Below are 14,538 nucleotides of genomic sequence, written 5' to 3' on the forward strand. Positions count from 1 at the left end.
TATGGACTTCGGCAAAAATGAATTGTAGTTTATTATATTTTGTACAAAGAAAATGGACTGATATAAAGATTAGTATATTTTTTTTATTGTTGCTGAAAATGACTTTACCTGTAATTTTTTTAATTATAGCCTATGTAAAAATGGGTCAACAAAATTGTAGGCTAGCTGACACACACAAAAATATCGGTGTTAAAAATCGCTTAGTCAATTATTGCAGTTTTAATAATACGAGCCGTTTCGTATGTTTCCTTATGAATGCATACTGAATTTCAATCGAGCCGTTTAAAGATGGTAAACTTAAAAAAAAAAAAAAAATCTTTAAATCTGCAGGGGAGTATATGGGCCTCAAATTCATGGACCTCAAATCGAGAACCCTTTCAAATAGTGTTTACTGTCCAAACAACCCCTCACTAATTCTAACCAACGCACACTGATTGATTTACCCACAATTATGTATCATAGCCTACTTATGATGATAGCAGCATTAGCAACAACTAAGGTTGCACACACAAAAGTTATTTTCAGAATCCCATTATTGTAATATATTACTAAATGTAATAATGGGATTAAAAAAAAAAAAAAAAAAAAAAACGTTATGCAAAGTTATCGATATTCCACCATTGTTTAAATTCGTTGGATCATTGATGTGCAAGGGTGTGTATGTGTTGCTGTGGGTGGACGATGAGCCTGTATTGACAGCACAGAGGGAAGATCGAGGTGAACGTGTGCTACACCTCCTAGTCGTGTCGGTGGACTCTGACTGGGCTTCAGCGTGAACTCCTGCTCCAAATACGTCTGATCCCACAATCTAAAAATGTGATGTCAAAACAGTAAACTCATTCTAGCGAGACGCCCTTAAAAGTCAAAGTCAAAACCAGATGGCACTAATATATCGCTGTGATAATATGATAGTGATTATAGGAGGGACGGGGTATTAAGGCGTTTCACTAGTCAACATCAAGGATCCTCTTCTGGGGCTCGCGGGAACGCGTCTCTACGTAATTCAACAGTAAAACGCAACAAAGGAGGAGGAGCTGTCTGTCTGAATTTATACTTTCATCCCCCAGAGAAGACACTGTGGCAACACACGGCAATGTTTTAGCAAATGACTCTTTGACAGGACAGCTTGGGATGCATTAATTGTTCTTCCTGTGTGATGTCACATTTTGCGAATTTAAAAAGGATTATTAAGACTGCATGTACGCATTGCCGATCTTTATTACACTTCCTGTCTGTGTTGACCTGATTTCTTAAATTATTCTGTACAGTATTATTAAGTCGACACGTTAACTGCACTGATATTATTAGTTTTCTTGTTGGCAGCCCTCAACAAAAAAATACTGCCAACTTCATCGTGATATTTAAAGGTTATTATTATTATTATTGTTATTGTTATTGTTATTGTTATTGATATTATTATTATTATTATTACTATTATTATTATGCTGCTGCTGATGATGATTTGCTGTTGCCATTTAGATGAAAATTACATTTAGGAAAAATTATGGTAACATCTTAAATTCTTGTCCATGATCACACATCCAACGCAAAGACTAAGGGTGGAATTCTTCGCATTTGATCAGATCTGTGTTTTTGTTTCTCTTGTCGTGGAATTAAGCCCTCAAAAATATAATATATTTAATATAAAATAATATATACCGGATAACGGTCCTTTATTAATAACGCCATTATTCTACTGACGTGGTTTATTTTGTAAATTATATTCAATACAAATTAAATTCAATATTAAATAGAAACCTTAGCAGGGCCACATGAAATACTTATAAAATGACCCATAGGCCTACTGCATGTTTTTGTAGAGCGGTTGAGCCGTAACAGCCTAAATACATTTACACAGAACATATTAAATATTCTAGTCAAACAGACATCAGTCGCTGTGGGACATTATTATCAATGAGACTGTAAATTATTATTATTACCTATTTATTATTATAGATAATAAGTTCTATTTATATCTGTATTTTGATTTAGTCACACAAGTGGTATACATTGGCCCTAAATAGATTAGCATAAATTGCGATGAAGGAGCAATTGAATAAATATGGGCTATATATTCATATGTATACATTTTCCAAGAGACAAAATGGCTTGATATCATACATTTTACGCGATAAACAGTGGAATAAGTGCAATGTCAAAACTCATAACCCTGCACAATGCTTTACCTAAGATTATCTATGCTTTGCATTTCTGAACAAACTGCTTTATGTTAATAATATAGTATCCTACTTTTATGCTGCGTCACCTTCACAGAGCTCTTTATTGTTGATTGCTGATTGTCTAGTGCCAGCAGTGGTTATCACAGTCTAGAGCATAAAACAGATTGCTTCATGACCACTGTATTACTTTAAGAAATACAAGTTTATTAAGAAATTCACAAACCTGGAAAAGAGGGAAAAGTGCTAATTAAAATGAAACATGGCCCCAACATGAATGAGACAATATAGCTAATCACGTTTATAAAAAAAAATAATAATAATAATCAGAAAGAATAACAAATCCTGGCAGTGGCTGGCGTCATATTGGAAATTATGTTATACATACATGTGGGATCAAGAAATATGAAAAAACCCTGAATAGTATTGTTGGCAGTCTGATGGATCTCTACCCTCACTTTCACCTGTTAACCCAACAAAGTTCACAACCATGACAGGAAGTGAAGTTTCGACATGCAGGCCTTGCTCAGAGCAAGTTACGAAGAGGGCCAAATTGAGCTCTGATTCAATTACATATTAAATTACTGACTTAATTAGGGCATCTTAGATTCACGTACATTTGGCAATATTTGGATAAGCCGTGCGTAAAGTTGAGAAAAGTCATTACGCATAACAATAACACACAGCTGAAGCAATGCCAACGATGTCTATCCCGGTGCAAATGAAAATCTTTTCATAGGCACAACAATTATGACTACAATACCGAGTTATGGCCATCAGTCCAAGTGTAATACAGGCGCACGAAATGGCTCCCAGAGGTTGTACTACCTGATGTGTCCTGATGACTTCTTTACCTCCCTATTCCATTTTGTAAAACTTTCTCAACTCGCGCATACCGCCCCTTTGGCATTCATGTCAGCTGGACCCAAACAGCTCGTCAGATTAGTCTCTTCAAAATACTATTGGTTTTGAAATCACAGGAATTAACTCTCACTCTCAGAGTCCTCATTTTGCAGGCCATTTGGTAAACTTTAAATATCAATCCTCGTGTGTAACGCCGAGTGTTTGGTCTCGTGTTCCCAGTAAGAGCAGTGCATCATCGAGAGCTCCGCCGGCTGGCGGGAGCAGGCGAACTGAAGGCCCGCTCCGTTACTGGAGGAGACCGGAGGTGGTGCCGCGGTGGCCGGGCTCAGCTGCTGGGCATGGTGGGGATGCGCGGGATGGTGATGGTGACTCATGCCGTTGTAAGAGTTCACCATGCTGGGGAGCGCCATGCTCTGCACCCGGGAGTAGGGGTTATAAGATGAGGGTGCTGACAGTCCCTTCACGTTAACTGAACCCACGTTGCCGCTGGCCATTTGACAGGACGTGTAGGACATCGGAGTCGGCGGCTGGCCTAGCGACCAAGAGTTGTTCATGAAGCTAGACTGCAGGTACTTGGGTGGGGACAGGTAGCCGTAGCCGTCTCCTCCAAACAAGGACTTCCCCGGCTGGAAGTGCGTCGGTGGAGGTCTAAACGGCCGCTTCATCCTGCGGCGTCTCCTGTAGTTCCCCTTCTCAAACATGTCCTCACAGGCCGGGTCGAGTGTCCAGTAATTTCCCTTTCTCTCCCCGCCGCCCTCCCGCGGAACTTTGATGAAGCATTCGTTGAGACTCAGGTTGTGTCTGATACTGTTCTGCCAACCTTTTTTATTTTTCTCATAGAAGGGAAACTTCGTTATTATATACTGGTAAATACCGGACAAAGTGAGGCGCTTCTCTGTGCTCTCCCGAATGGCCATGGCAATGAGAGCGACATAGGAGTACGGTGGTTTCTGGGACGGATCCGGCTTCTCCGGGACTTTGTCCTGGACCGGCTCTTCTTTAGGGCGCTCCTTCTCCTTGGTCGTGTTGGTGTCGTGGATCATTAAGGTCATTGCGTCATCCTCCGGGTTTTGGTAAGTGGCCATCATTGCGCACACCAAAACAAAACAAGTCCAATCCAAATGCCTAAAAGCAAACCTTTTAACGGTGGTCGTAACCTCGATGAGAAAAATGATGCAGAACCTCAGGGTGCACGGCGAACTGAAAGCGGTCTTCCAAACTGCGCACAGAGAAATCTTTATTTTTTTTCGGCTCAGTAGGTGACATGCACCAGACCTTCCTCTCTCTTCAACGGGGATTTTGCTAAACTGGTCTCTGATGGAGGCGCAACCCAAGTTGTGGTTTGTGAGTCAGTAAGCCCAACCCTTTCCTCTTTTATTTTTTTCAGGTCCACTGACAGGCTGCTTTTGCTCCAATGCACTCCCTAAAGCGACGTTGTGCATCGTGATTTGTGCGTATTTGAGTTCCACCTCCGGTAGTTACTGTGAATGAAAAAATAATCGTCTCTTCTAAATATGCTAAAATACGTTTTATCGCACTCGGGTCAAAAATAGCACACTATGGACATTCAACTAGGCTATATTTGCATTGAAACAGGATAAAAAGGAAGAGAAACATCCAGTGCTGGAATAGACTGTATAATTTCATTTGCATAAAAGGCTCAGACATTTGTCTTTTGTTTTGCTTTTTGGGCTAGGAAGCAAACGCATATCAGAAAAGAAAGAAAGATAGACAGAAATGTTGGTCAAACGAGTTTGGGATATATTCGTGCACAATGCCGCCGAAAATGAAATACTTGCAAGAACCAATATAAAAAGCAAAACATAAACAAATGGAAAAGCTATCTTTAGATTTGTTTCCCATGCATTGGCCCAATCATATTTCATATGTTCAAATTTTGTGCCTTTTGGATAAACTCTTGTTTCAACAAAACCCGTGCCAAACAACTTTAGTCAAACTATAGCCATATATATATATATATATATATATATAATATATATATATATATATATATATATATATATATATATATATATATATATATATATATATATGTATGCATATATATTTGACTGAGCTCTGTCAAATGGAAGCTATTACTCCCTCATCTCAGACGAAAGACCTGGATAGATAGTGCTGCTTAATTAGTTCACATAGACGGGGAAGTGCAACGAGAGGTATACATTTCTCTGGCCACCCATGAGGATCCCCTCGGCTTTCTCCGGGAGTGTATTTCCGTGCTCTGGGAGTGTGTGCAGGTGGAACAGCATTGGCATGTGTGTCATCACCCTGCAGCCAGTCTGCAGCCTGGCCTCAGCAGCTGAACCACGGTGAGAGCCAACCATCTCTCATCGTGCAATTACCACAGACTCACAGTTTCAAGCGTTACAGCGCGATGTTATTTCTTGTTTCAATGTCTTTTTCACATGTTTAAGGCGGAGAGCATTTCCCGATAATCTCAACACCACTGTTATGCCTCTGCATAAGTATTTGGCTTAGTTTAAACATGACATCATTCAATATGTTAATTAGTACAGCTATCAAATGACACAGCAAGAGACAAACCCACGTATTAATGTGCAGATCAATACAATGATTAAAATAGTGTTTACCCAATAGCCTACTATTAATATTTATAAATGGATAGCCTGTTGCATAAATGCTTGTTTAAAAATAACTGTCGTGTAAGGAAAGAGAGTTGACGAAGACCATTTTTTTTTCCTTCTTCATTTTGGTGCTAAATGTAATTTACTGTTCATTTACACGGGACAGACAAATCGACGGAAATATGGTGAAGTTGTGTGTGTAAGTTTGTCACAAAAAAAAGAAGAAAAAAAAGCAGAAACCACAAAACAGACCCCCCTTTGTATCATAGCCCGCTAGTGTTTAGGTTTACCTCGTGATTTCGGGAGTTGTTTAGTCTTCTTTTATTGTTCCAGAGAAAGTTTGTGGTCTTCTCGTTCCCTGCGTTTGCACTTGTAGAAACATAAGTATAAATCACCCAACGCACTTTTGAGGGAAGACCTTTCAAAGTGACATTTTGTTTACATTTGTCATAGGCCTATCGGTCTGTTTACGTGGATATTTTGGCATTTGCATTGAACTACTAAAACCTTTAAAGAAATATAATGAAAATAGGAATAATAATATGAAAAATAAGAAAGTCAAATTGTATAGGCCTGAGGCTATAGCTTGAAGGTAGCCTATCTTTTATTAATCATTCAGGCTAATAGGCTATCAATTTGGTTCTCCCCGTAGGCTACATCACCCTGAAACACTGTAAGATAGCCTAGCTAAAATGCTTAGTAGCCAGAAATGTCAATGTAAGGTTATTGCAAAGTCTAGGTTGTCAGTTTACCAGATATTTTGTAGTTAATAAAAAATAGGCCTACTCCCATTACCTGTTGTGAGAAAGTTTCACGGTAGATGTCCTCAAACGTGACTAATTCATGGCCTATTTCACCTGGACGACAAATGAGCATTAGAAAGTTTGACTTTAAGCTAAATATTGTTTCTCTCCATTGCAAATGGACATAGGCTACTTGACAACTTATAGGCAGATTGTCTCTTCAGGTTAACGTTTTCGGTATTACAATGCCCCTCCCCCCCTTCTCCATTAGGCTACTACCTGTAACGTGTTCGGGTCTGAGCAGTCGCAGTCACGCGCGTCACGTCACAACAAAGCTGAAAACTAGCATGTCGACAATCCGTAAATAAAACAAGGACCCTGAAACTTGAACTGGTTGTAAGCTTCAGTGAGGCGCTGAGGAATGTTAATTTGAAAGTATAGCCTATTTTCGTAGGCAGGGGCTTTGGTAGGCAATAAACAAACACATAACAAATATGCCTATAGCCTACTGATAAATAAAACAAAATAACATAAAGGTAACGTAGGCTATGGCTACAATGCATATAGGCCTACTAACATATTTGCTTAGTGTGAAATGGGCTCTTATGGGGGGAATTTGCCCTGCACCGAAAGTTTATTTTTGACACTTGTGAAAAATTCTGACAATTTCTGATTTATTTTCACCATGAAGAAAAATCGGCATCAACACCTTTGCCATTGACAGCCTATTCAGACATAAATAAATAGGAAACGGTTGTTCTGAACCACATAGGCCTACAGTAGCCTACAATAGGCCTCTCACAAAGAAAGATCATTTTATTATTGGCCTGTTATTATTATTATTTTTAATTAATTTGACTTTATTTATTTAACATGTTTGCATAACAGTGTATCCTGTGAACGTCATTGTTCCTCGTGATAAAGTGTTGGGGGCTGCATGAGATGACTGAGACAGGACAAGCACTCCAGCGACTGAGAAGGCTACAGAGTCAGTGTTTTGTTCTTAGATAAATATAGCCTACATCCTCTAAAAGTCTCTCAACACCTCTCGAATAAACGCTTCAATAAAAAGATCCAACAGGCCGCCCCACACTCTTAGACACGCACTTCTGACAAATTAATTTGCATTCATGTAACATGTAGGCAGTAGGCTATCTTCATATATCACAGGCCTTATGAAACAATATATCCTATATTTTAGTGATTAGGCTTGTCTATAGGCCTATCTGTTGTCACAATCACAGGCCTCCGTTTCCCTAACCTCCCAACGCGCGGCTTGCGTGTGGTACAATAAACTGAAGAGCCATCATTGCAGCGGGCCGTAATGTAATTTGAAAGAGTGGAATTCCTGTCCTCGCGCACTTCCTGCCCTCGCAGGTCTAGGACTAGGATGTTTATGATAGCTCGTGCGGTTGGAATGCCGCGGACGGATCCGCCGGGTCAGGTTGGGACCGGAGAACAACCACTCGGGCTGGAGAGGCTTCAGAAAAACTGGCGAGACAGCTACATTTCTGTTTTTAATGTAGATTATTATTATTATTATTATTTGCCTATTGTTATTCTCATTTGCCTATCATTATTAATTTAAATCATAATGCTATGTCCTCTCATACAATCATAATCAAAATCATTAAAATAACCACTCTATTATAATACACAATGTTATAAAAAATATGTTACTAATACCAATATTGTTATTCTTATACTTATTATTCTTATTATTATTCTTATTATTCTTCTTCTTCTTATTATTATTATTATTAGTAGTAGTAGTGGTAGTAGTAGTAGTAGTACTAGTAATAGTAGTAGTAGTCTAGTAGCAGTTGTAGGCTAGTATTGGTAGTATTAGTTGCATTGTTTAAATCATTTTTATTTTTCAACTAGCTATTATTATTAAAATGCAAATTCCCCCACAACTTAATTTATTTTAATAAGTTATTCTGTACACTGGCTTATTTGCTGTATGAAGATAACATCCCAAGGATGCACACATTGAATAGAATTTTATTCTAACAACACATACACATCCTCTGATATAGTTATAGCTAAACAAAATAATCCATTATACGTTTTTGGAAATTAATTGCATTGATTATGTTATTCCTGAATGTTAGAGGATTAGATGGTTATCAACTGCATATTATCTGTTCGGTGGGAGAATATATTAAAATGAAAGTAATGCAAAAAAATATTGTGGATCATGAAGTGGAGCTGCTTTCTTGATGTGAGATTAATTTAACGGCTAATGATGGTCACCAGACTCAATATATAAATGATTAAAATGTAATGTCAGTGTCAAGCAGTCTGTTGAAGAGTTTTGTAATCCTTGATTCTCTTTTACTGTAATTTTTCCTTACATGCATGCTAAACTAAGATAAGTGAAACACACCTAAGGAATAATGTCTGAGTTAATGTGTGTTGATTGCAAATCAATCACACGTATGCGTGTTAAACATAGACAGTATAAAACCGTGTTAAAACACATGCTTTATTGTTTCATTAGGAGTCCATAAGCATTGGTGCATTTGGCCTGGACATCTTACTGGTTGTCCCAGTTTGATCTCTCTGGGTTGGTCTCTGGTTCATTTGCATCTGGCTTGCTTGAATTATTAAACATCAACAAGACATCTCCTCTCCTCAATGGAATCCTTATGAGGTGCAGGAAAGAGATGGGAGATGGGGGGAGGGAGGATGGAGGGATAGAGGGATGAGGTGAAGTGGAAGAAGAAGGATGTACCCTCAGCCCTCATGCTGCGTCTCCAACATGGCTCTTGTTCCTCTCAGAAAGAAGAGAGAGATAGAGCAAATAAACACTGACCACCAGATTCCACCCATCTCCTTTACATCCCCGCCCGCATGGATTAAGGTTCGGGGAGGGATGCGGATGGGAGGTGTGGGGGGTGTGTGGGTGGGGGGGCATATGCAGATGCGCACATGGCCTCACTTTTGAGGTGTATATACATGTGCTCCTATTTAAAAAAAAAGCTTATTAAGGGGAATGCTCGGCGGGTGGTGTGTGAGGGACACTTCCTTACTTTGTACAGTCCATCACCTCTCCTTCAAACACAACCCCCCACCTTCCCACACCTCTATACCATTGCCCCTTCATTCTTTTTTGGTGGCCCAGTGTGTTTACGTTTCTTATCGGCTGCAGGAAGCCTATGGGAAGCTCTCTTCTCTGACCTGAACACAGTCCATCAAAAAGCAAAGATGCCCTGAATTTGGTTTTACAGGAAGAGTTAGAGTTTCTGAATTATTCTTATATACAACATCATCGATAACTCTTTTCTTTCAAAGTTTGAATCTTTGAAATATTCATTTACACATCAAAACAACACAACAACAAAAATAACACATATTTGCATATTTCACTTTCGACAGGTTTTTGTCACTCACTTTAGTGAGGCATGATATTGCACAATGATATTGCATGAAGAGAATAAGAAACGTAGTATGTGAGTATTTGGGGGTATGTTAGTTAAATGCCTGTGTAGATGTAAAGTGCAGAAATCCATGACGGGCAATCATTTCTTCTGCAAGTGCAATTCTAGAAAAATGAAGTACCGAAAGTGATTGATGAGATAAAGGTAGAAGGAAAGAGAAGAGGACGATTGCTGAGGGTAACTCAGAGTAAGGAGGGAGGTGAAGAGAGAGGACAGAGCAGAGGAGAGCCACATTGTGTTCTTGCTAACCTTTGCAAAGAGGTGAAGTGCTGCAGCCTCCTGCCAACAACATTCTCTTTGAGGTTTTCTTGAACTGCTGCCAGGGCTCAAATGATTCACAGGAGCAGAAGTATGTGTATATTGTATGTGTGCCCAAGCTGAGGGAGAGCGATTGATTCAAAAAGTAGATTTTGTGTGTGTGTATGTGTGTGCGTGTGTGTGTGTGTGTTTGTGCATATACTGTATATTTATGTGAGAGAAAAAGAAGGTGAGCTGGTGATTATCAAAGCTTTGAGTTGATGTAACAAGCCAGATTTTTTCCTCCTCACAATATATAAACTTCCTCAAAACTCGACGGCCGAACCTTTCCCTCCCCTGAAACAGCTTAACTAGTCACAGCCTTCACACTTCAAAATCCCTAAGTAACCTCAAACCCATTTCCACCTCTTCATCCCGGTTGGGGATAAGATTTCAGGCCAAATCAAAACAAGTCACTTCGTTAGAGATAATTACACAGGTAGCCCACCTCGCTGGGCAAACAAACATGGCTGCCAGCTGACACCCTGAAGACAGATCAAAGTGTTGGCTTGACAAGGAACGGGAGGAGAACATTCAAATGCCGGCTTGTTAACCACTCACGCAGTCATTTTCTATTAACATGTGCACGACTAGATGTATGAATGTGTTTACGGTAGCGTGCATACAAGGATGTGTACACCATCTTCTTCACACACTTCCTATATGCAGGCAGGGGATTCTGCAGTTGAAAGATTGAAAGGAATCAGAGGTGAATAGAGCAACCTTTACAGTTGAGCTGCATGTGAGAATAGTGTGTGTTAATGGTGCAGAACAGCAGAGATGTCCTGCATATTCTGCTTATGGTGGCACTCTGCGTTGGTGGTCTGTGTGTTAGCCGGGTGAGAAATGATGTCAGACATGGTGGATGGGTTACCTGTCAATGTGGCTCTTTTTTTTTTTTAAATGACTCCTTTTTAATGCCTTGTTCCACTTATTCATGTCATCTTAACCTTTTTTTTTCTCTGACAGTTGCACTTGAAACTTTTTTATTCATAAATACTAAAAGAAAGATGAATAGTGTTTTTAAATGACCCTTTCAGGTTCATTTTTAAACACTTATACCAGAATACAAGAACTACATGTGCTGTTTTGTTTCTCTCTTACCCACCCTGCAGCCTCCCTTTGAACATGTTGTTACGGCAACCAGGCAAGGTTATTCTTCCTGTCCTTAACATGCCAGCCTACCCGTGTATACAATAGAGCAGAGTGTATATGGGTTGCAGTGAATAAGGTAAGAGATGTTATCTAATCGCCACATGGAAAGAGAGCAACGGGTAGCCAGCCATCACCACTGAACACCAGCTGTCCATATGGTCTTTCTACTTGTTTTCTCTCTCTCTCTCTCTCTCTCTCTCTCTCTCTCTCTCTTTCACTCATCATCTCATCAGCTTTCTATATTGTTCTTGTGTTGCTCCTTTATCTCTTCATCTCCTGATTATTTATTAAGCATGAGTATAGCTTGGGGTCCATGCTATGCTACTTTGCTAATGACAATCGTATTGATTGGTGCAACAGAAGCTGCTGTATGAATGCTTAATATGCTGCGACAGTACATGTTGGTCAAACCTAAAAAAAAGAACAAAAGTGGTCGGATACAGAAAGAGTGCAGTATTACAGACATAATGACACAATGTAAAATATATTTTCTGGTCTAAGATTTGAGTATGTATAACAGAGTATATGGTTTTGCCTTTATGACCTTGTGATGGAAAAGCAAAAATCAGGGAAGAAATTGTCTTTCACTGAAATAAACTAAACCATTTGAGTATATCAACCGAGTACCAATCCCAGACTGTTCATCGAGAACTTGGCCATTTTTTTCTTTCACAAATGCTGAGAGATGGCCGAGGCCCCCGCGGCTGCCTTCAAACACATCCAGTGAATATAGTTTGAATATGAGATCTTGAAACCACACGTACAACTAAAACACAGTGTGCTCGGCTAACGGAGTGTCATTCTGTTAGATCCGCCAGCACACAGCACACCACACAAACCTCCCCAATTCCAGCTCTCCTGCTTCCACCATGACCACAATAACAAAAGGAAACCCAGGCATTGGAACACACGTAAACAAGCACGAAGAGAACAAAATCACTCACATTAAAAAAAATAAACATGCACACACACTCATACACACACGCACAAACAGTGGCTGTGGTAACCTTGGCTATGGTTTAAGAGTGGGCTAGCCGGGAGCAGAGGATGAGAGGAGAGTTTAGGGTTACGTTTTCCAACTGGAACACATCAGAATCCCCTCTGGCTCCACTTGGACCAGTCATAAACACCTAATTATAGTTGGAAAATAAAGATGTGGCTAATAGGAATCTTAATCCATTTAAGATCAGCATATAACTTATTCATATCCCCTACGGACACCATCTTTTTTTACAGTTTTGGTTGTGATTCTGCTGTTTATGTACTTAGTACAATAATAATAGTACAGTATTATTAATCGTATTCTACTTATAATTTATCAATACATTATTACTATTTTTATTATATTATTATTATTATTACTTTTCCATGAAAGCAACTGTACATAGTACTCGCAAAGGGTGGTAAAGATAAAGGACATGACAAAATGTACAGTCAATGTAATTAATGCAAGTTAAGTGAGCTAAGTAAAATGTTCTCTTTGCAACAAGAAGTAAAATGAGAAATATTTTATTTTTAAGAAACTATAACTGAAAAAGTGAAAAAAAAATTATTTTGCATAAGTGTGATAAAGGCATTACTTAAAATTATTTTCTAAGGAATCAAGTTTTAATGATTCTTTTTACTGCTCATATTCATTAAATATTTTTTTGCTGCAAAATAAACTCTACCTAAAATCATACTGTACAAGAAAGCAACTACTTGCATGAAATTAAGGGTGCCAATTTATCCTATCATTCATATGTGTATGTCTTGACATAACTGTTAATGTGACCATAATGTATTGGTGTTAAAAGTGTTACATATTGCGTTTTTAGGTGAGCAAAAGTGCCATTTATTATGGTGTAAAATGTAATTCTTAGTCTCATTATTAATGAACTACACAAAGTAGTACTACAGTGATGAAGAGTTACAGAATAGTTTGTGTGAAACAGGTGGCTGTCAGAATTTGAGATCATGCAAGGTGACATCCATCACTGTTTGATTCAGTGTCACGGAGGAAAAGAGGAGTATTAGAAGGGTGAACATGTCCCAGGGAGAGCAGAGCAGGGCGAGGGCAGAAAAGGGGGGATAAAAGGAGGGAGAGAGAGCGCTTCCTTTAGTGTGGTTTCCCCCAAGGGCAGAGAAGAGGAGAGGGGCTGCTCCCCTGACAGATCTGAAGATGTCCTGTTTTGCTTTTCCTCTGCTCTCCCTCTTCCTGCAGGAAGCAACATCATGCTGGGCACCAAAGCCTTGGCAAGCATTGGCCATTCAGATCTGGTTCTGTGTGCAGTCTACAGATGTAATGGTACAATAATGGATAGACATACAGATGTGCAAGAAGTCAAAAGTAATTGACGTGAGATAGTGAACAAATACTGCAAGGGGTCGAGCCACTGTATTTATGTCTTTGGTAGAACAGTTGCATTTCATATGTAATTTCAAGAAATTGTCTTTAAGATGAACTGCCTGAGGAATCTGCAACTTCCACTGTAAGATACAGGGCAATATACACACAGAAATGTTATTCTGAATGTTTTTCCAAATGACAAAGGTGACAAAACTGTGTAAACATTTTTGGTAAAAAAAACATTTCCCAAATCAAGTTACATTTTAAAGTAATGTGTCATATTCCACTTTGCTTTAAATATTTACTTCCAAAATGTCTAAAAAACTGTCACAGACAAAGACAAATGCATCAGAAATATAAGAGATAAGAAAAGATATTTAGAAAAATAGACCGCAAAATTCAATTCAATTCAATTCAATTCATTTCAATTTTATTATCATTGACACAATGTGCAGGCACATATGTAATGAAATGTAGGTCAATGGCAATGTTCCAATGGTACATGTTTATATGTTTATATATTAAATTAGTAATGGAGTAAACAGTAAACAGTAAATGGAGTTTTCATTTAAGTGTAAGCTCTGAGTGATGTTGACGCAGTTAAAAAGAAAGTGCTGAAATAAGTTGAATATTCAGCTGGAGTTTCAAAGTGTGATAAACTGAGCAGGAAGTGACGTCTGAAGTGTAACCACTGAGAGTAGACCAACTCTCATTAAACAATAAGTGAAGAAGTTAACATGTCAATCGAAGAGTAACTACTAAAAGGCAAAATGCATTGGAAACAAACAAATGAGATTGTTTCCCCCTAATAACATGATCCAAAACGAGAGGAATACAATTTTACAGTTAAATATGAGATGTTCATTCACCCATGCTTATAATACAATACATGTACCACATGCGCTCATATAGATGTCACATTCA

The 14,538-nt window shown here is 38.8% G+C and overlaps 1 protein-coding gene across 2 annotated transcripts; it reads right to left on the bottom strand.

Annotated features, from left to right (window-relative positions):
• Nucleotides 1-2,414: 2,414 nt before the first annotated feature.
• foxl2a (forkhead box L2a) lies at nt 2,415-6,737 on the bottom strand. Of its 2 annotated transcripts, XM_028573128.1 has the most exons (4): nt 6,670-6,737; nt 6,443-6,504; nt 5,938-6,016; nt 2,415-4,522 (listed from the first exon to the last, which is right to left on the bottom strand). In XM_028573128.1, exon 4 carries the CDS (start codon nt 4,127-4,129, stop codon nt 3,209-3,211), a length of 921 nt encoding a protein of 306 aa, XP_028428929.1. In that variant the 5' UTR covers nt 4,130-4,522; nt 5,938-6,016; nt 6,443-6,504; nt 6,670-6,737; the 3' UTR covers nt 2,415-3,208. The 2 variants fall into 2 exon arrangements, with proteins under 2 accessions (XP_028428929.1, XP_028428928.1); XM_028573127.1 differs by lacking the exon at nt 6,670-6,737 and having other exon boundaries at nt 6,443-6,615.
• Between the last annotated feature and the right edge of the window lie 7,801 nt (nt 6,738-14,538).

This window comes from Perca flavescens, chromosome 3 (genome assembly GCF_004354835.1).
Source record: "Perca flavescens isolate YP-PL-M2 chromosome 3, PFLA_1.0, whole genome shotgun sequence".
Lineage (NCBI taxonomy): Eukaryota > Metazoa > Chordata > Actinopteri > Perciformes > Percidae > Perca > Perca flavescens.

Coding starts and splice junctions, on each gene's coding strand:
- foxl2a (XM_028573128.1), bottom strand. CDS start 4,129: ATGATGGCCACTTACCAAAACCCGGAGGATGACGCAATGACCTTAATG.